The sequence below is a fragment of the Aplysia californica genome, unplaced genomic scaffold (genome assembly GCF_000002075.1).
Source record: "Aplysia californica isolate F4 #8 unplaced genomic scaffold, AplCal3.0 scaffold00742, whole genome shotgun sequence".
In the NCBI taxonomy this organism is placed as follows: domain Eukaryota; kingdom Metazoa; phylum Mollusca; class Gastropoda; order Aplysiida; family Aplysiidae; genus Aplysia; species Aplysia californica.
Window position 1 is genome coordinate 5,223 of NW_004798012.1, and position 4,681 is coordinate 9,903.

General features: G+C 60.0%; 1 protein-coding gene across 1 annotated transcript; it reads right to left on the reverse strand.

The window, feature by feature from the left end:
- Positions 1 to 417: 417 nt before the first annotated feature.
- On the reverse strand, positions 418 to 4,681 carry LOC106013244 (filaggrin-2; the record flags this gene model as incomplete). Its single annotated transcript, XM_013088423.2, is given in 2 exon segments — positions 418 to 3,478; positions 3,527 to 4,681. Coding segments are annotated over 2 exon segments (4,216 nt in total), but the record flags the coding sequence as incomplete, so codon positions are not given.

The window sequence follows — 4,681 nt, forward strand, 5'->3', positions numbered from 1 at the left end:
GATGACAGAGTGAGAAAGAGAGATGGAGGAGGAAGGAGTGAAAGGACCTATGGACAAACTCTGTGTATCGTTGGAAACCGCACTGAGGACTTTCCAAGTGACAAAAAAACATGAGTTCTTTCCAAGTGGAAATGCTCTATAACTGCAATCTATTGTTATCATTATCAGGTAGATAGATAGATAGATAGATAGATAGATAGATAGATAGATAGATAGATGGATAGATCAACAGACAGACAGACGGACAGACAGACAGACAGACAGACAGACAGACAGACAGACAGACAGACAGACAGACAGACAGACTAATGACGAAAAAGGTTGACATACAAACGCTGTGGACTGTCAAACCACCACCACCAATAACAACAAAAACAACAACAACAAACAGACACGCAAACGCACAAATAGACTCACTGTGTTTGACCCAGGCCGGGCTAGTGATGCTGACCAGCATGACGATGAGCGTCACAAAACTCACGGCCAGGCCCACGTAGCGCGCACGTACGAAAATATTATGATCCCAGAATTCCTGCAACATATGCCACTGCTCCGAGGTGAGCGCCACCTCGTTCTTCATCCGGAACTTGTTCTTCCGGTTCTTCTCGATGACGCGCATGGCGCGGACCTGCTGCTGCTTGTGTCTCCGGAGTTCTTTGAGGTCATCCTCCGACAGGTAGCGCGCCTCCAGGTCCGGGTGCACGAAGATGAGGCCTTCTTGTCGGGCCTTCTTCACCGGGGTGGACACCCGGGCGATGTCGTTGTTGTTGTTGATGTTGTTGTAGGTGCTACTGCGGAAGTTGTCCGTCTCCGCCTGCTCCATGCGCTCGATGCGGCGCCGGTAGCTGGCCCGGCGGTCACGTGACCATTTGGTCCAGGCCGATTCGGTGTGGACGCCCAAGAAGCGGTTGCTGCCTCGGCCCGAGCTCTTGTTGGTGGAGTTGTGGCTGCGGTTCGAACCCTTGCTCCCCCGGCGCTCCCACTCGCGGTCTATATGCTCGATGTTCAGGCCAGGTGCCTCCGGTGAGCTGGTCAGCTGGACCCGGGGGATGGGCCCGCGGGGCGTGTCCGGGACCTGGAACTTCGTGTAAGGCGGGCTTTTGCTGTTGTAGGCTGTGTTGCTAGGGACGCCCATCTCGGCGGCCGTCGCTTGCTGGAGAAGAGTTTTTTTGTCGGCGGTATTGTTGTGGGGCAGCTCCCCGTTCAGACCGTACAGACCCCCTCCCCCGCTCCTCCGCATGGGCGGAGAGGCGTAGCCACCGTCCAGGGCTGCCGGGTAGCCTCTGACCGCCGCCTCCCCCCCGCCTCCCCCTCCTCCTGTTCCGTTCACTCCTCGGTTCGCTTGGTGGAAGAAACCATCGTAATCCATGGGTGTCTTACCTCGACTCCTGGCGCTGCCACCTCGGCGGTCCTCATATACCTCTCTTCTCTTCCCCTCCTCTTCCTCCTCCTCCTCCTCTTGCTGCACTCGGCGTGGGTGGCTGGCGGGTGGTTTATCCGAGCTATATCTGAGAGCATCAGGTTGTCGCGGGGGGTCTGAGCGTGGTCGTTGACCATCAGTGGTCCTGGGGTAGTCCCGCGGGTAGTCTCGCTGTCTCACGTAATGTCGACCCTTGTCCGTGTCGTCGAGAAGTAGCGGCCTGGTCTTGGCGCGGACGTCAGGCAAAGTGTTACTCAGTCCGCGGCCTAACTCCGTATGAACCCCTCCTCCTCCTCCTCCCCCTCTACCTCCTCCACCTCCTCCTCCCCCTCTGTGTAACGGTGGCCACGCGTGGTTGGAGTTAGACCGGCCGTGCTCGCTATCAGTGACGACAGGTGGCGCCCCAACAACACTTGTGCTACTACTGTACGTTTTCTCGCGCACATCTGCTGCCGATCTAGCGCGGCTCACGTCAGGCTCGAGTAGTTGTGAGTGCGGCCGGTGGTGGTGTGGTGGTCGGGCCGCGCTTGGCTGCTCGTCGCTGTCAACAATGTGCTCAGAGCTACGCGCTGCTCCACGGTATCCGACCGAGTCGTCGCTGATCACACGACGATACTGTCTCGGCTCGGGCCGATTACGATCTCCGTCTGGGCGATACGCCCCGGTGTTGAGCACTCGTTCTTGGGAGTTGTTGTTGTTGTTGTTGTTGTTGTTGTTGTTGTTGTTTCTGTTGTTCTGTGACCGGCCGCTTTTCTGGCCCTCGTCTTCTGACGCGCGAAAAGCTGGCGGTAGATAATTATTTCTGTTGGCTGATGTGGTGGTGGGACGTCGCTCTGCCCGCGAGCGGGTCACGGGGACGTCGTTGTCGGCGGGGAAAGTTGTCTGTTTGATCTCAAACACTTCGTTGTCGTCATCACGCGAGCCGCGGGGGTCTCTGGGCCTGTTCTCACCGACTAGGACGAACTTCCGGTCTCGCGATCCCCCGCCTCGGTCAGCGTGAAGTGACGAGAGTTGTTCGTCTCTCCGTCCCGAGGACCTGTGATCCCCGATGTCCGAACTTCTGGTCCTGTGGTCACCGATGTCCGAACTTCTGGTCCTGTGATCCCCGATGTCCGAACTTCTGGCTTTGTCCGAGGCGGCTGATGGTGGTGCGCGCCTGTGTGTGACGTCAGCAGCAGTTTGCAGCTCCCCCGTGCGGAAACTGTCCTGGCGCCCTAGTGACGCGCCGCGCTTCCGGGCAGACTCGGACGAGCTTTGTCGGCTGGACAGATTCGAGCGCGGAGTTGTGGGCGGGGCGTTGGGCGGGTGCCTCTGTTCCCTGGCCTCATACCTCGCGTGGGCGCCCGAGGAGGAGGAAGGAAGCCGTGACCTCCGCTCGGGGGTGACCTCAGATGACCCCTCTGACCTCTCTGAATGACCTCCGGTGACGGGTCGGGAAGATGGCTGGAGGTCAGAGGTGGATCCTGCGCTGGGTGACCTCCCCTGCCTGTAGGTCGGGAGTCGGCTCGGTCGCTCAGAGGTCGCGCCGGTATCACGTGACTGTCGGTCGGCGGGCCGGGAAGAGGTGACGGGTCGGGCCTGTCTGTCCGCGGGCGTGTGGCTCGAGGAGGGAGTGGGCCGCTCTCCCGGAAGTTGTGAGGAGGAGGAAGATGGGCGGGGTTGTCTCTCCGAGCTGGCGGAGGAATAAAGGCGGGTCTCTCTAGAGGCGCTGCGAGAGGAGGGACGGGCTTCTCTCTCCGACGTCTGGGCCGGGGACCGAGACGAAGAGGAAGCTCGACCTTGACCCTGACCCTGACCCTGACCCTGACCTTGACCGTGACCGTGACCGTGACCTTGACCTCCTTGGGAGGAGGAGTAGGGGATTCCTCGGTGGTCACGTGACGACTCGGCGGGCTCTGATTGGTTGGAAGATCGGAGCGAACGGTCCGGAGCGGGGACACTAGAGCGAGATTGTCGAAATGATGAACTCTGGGAGGGGGGTGGCCTCGTTTGTTGTTGCTGTCGTTGTTGTTGGTGGTGCTCTTGTTGTTGTTGTTGTGGTTGTTGCTGTCGTCGTTGTTGGTGGTGCTCTTGTTGTTGTTGTTGTGGTTGTTGCTGTCGTCGTTGTTGGTGGTGCTCTTGTGGTTGTTGTTGTTGTTGTTGTTGTTGTGCCGCCCTACCAGTGTCTCTACCACCACCACTCAAGGCACTGTCGTGAGTTCTGTAGGCCGGGGGTGGGGTGTTCTGTTGTTGTTGTTGTTGTTGTTGTTGTTGTTGTTGTTGTTGTTGTTGCGGCGGCAGTTGGTGTCGCTCTGGGCTCCTGACGACTTGTCCTTGCACAGGCCGGGGTACGTATGACGTCACGCCCGCCCTATTACCGCCGGGGCCGGGGTTCGAAGACAAGGAGGATGACGCCACGCGAGACTGCGCTGGCGCTGGGTGAGCGGAAGTGGAAGAAGATGGCGGCGGTATTCCCTTCCCGTCAGGCTCGTGTCGGAGTCTGGCTTCCGGCGGGGCGTGGACTCTGGGCCCCGGCTGTACCAGGAGAACCGGGGCGGCGGGCGGGTGGCCCTGGGTGGGCGGCCGGTGGGTGCTCCGGGAAGGTTGCCAGAAGGCCGAAGAGGACGGGGAAATGGAGTCCTTTCGGAACCCAGACCTCCCCGTCGCGGGGGGTTGTGGGTAGGAAGACGGAGAGGTGGCGTCTGCTTTGACTGTCGCTCTGGCGGAAGGGTGAGGGTAGAGGGGGGAGGTGTCTCGTCTACCTACCCCTCTGTCCCAATCTCTGGACTTCACCCCACCTCCTCCTCCTTCTCCTCCTCCAACAGGAGATATGTACTCCTCTCTCCCTCCTGGGCCTCTCGCCCACACTCCTCCACCTCCTCCTCCTTCTCCTCCTCCTCTTTCCTTCTCCTCACCAGCGTTGCTATGGACGCTCTCCTGACTGGAGAAGCCGGAAGTGATAGTTTCCCCTAGTCCGCTAGTTTCCGTGGAGCTCTGAGCGGGCAAACGGTTGAGACTCGGGGCTCTCTCCACGGTACCCGCTTTGAAGGCTACGTGGGGCGCGTCGGGACTGAGGAAGTGAGAGGAGGTACTCCGTGGTGCACGCGCGCCTAACGTCGTGCTCTGTGCGGGCGCGCTCTGTCTCAAACCCGTCAGAGAGGAGGAGGAGGAGGGGGAGGGGACAGCGGCCGTGGCGCTAAGACGAGTCGTGGAGGAGGAGGAGGGGAAGGAGGAGGAGGGGAAGGAGGAGGAGGGGAAGGAGGAGGAGGGGAAGGAGGAGGA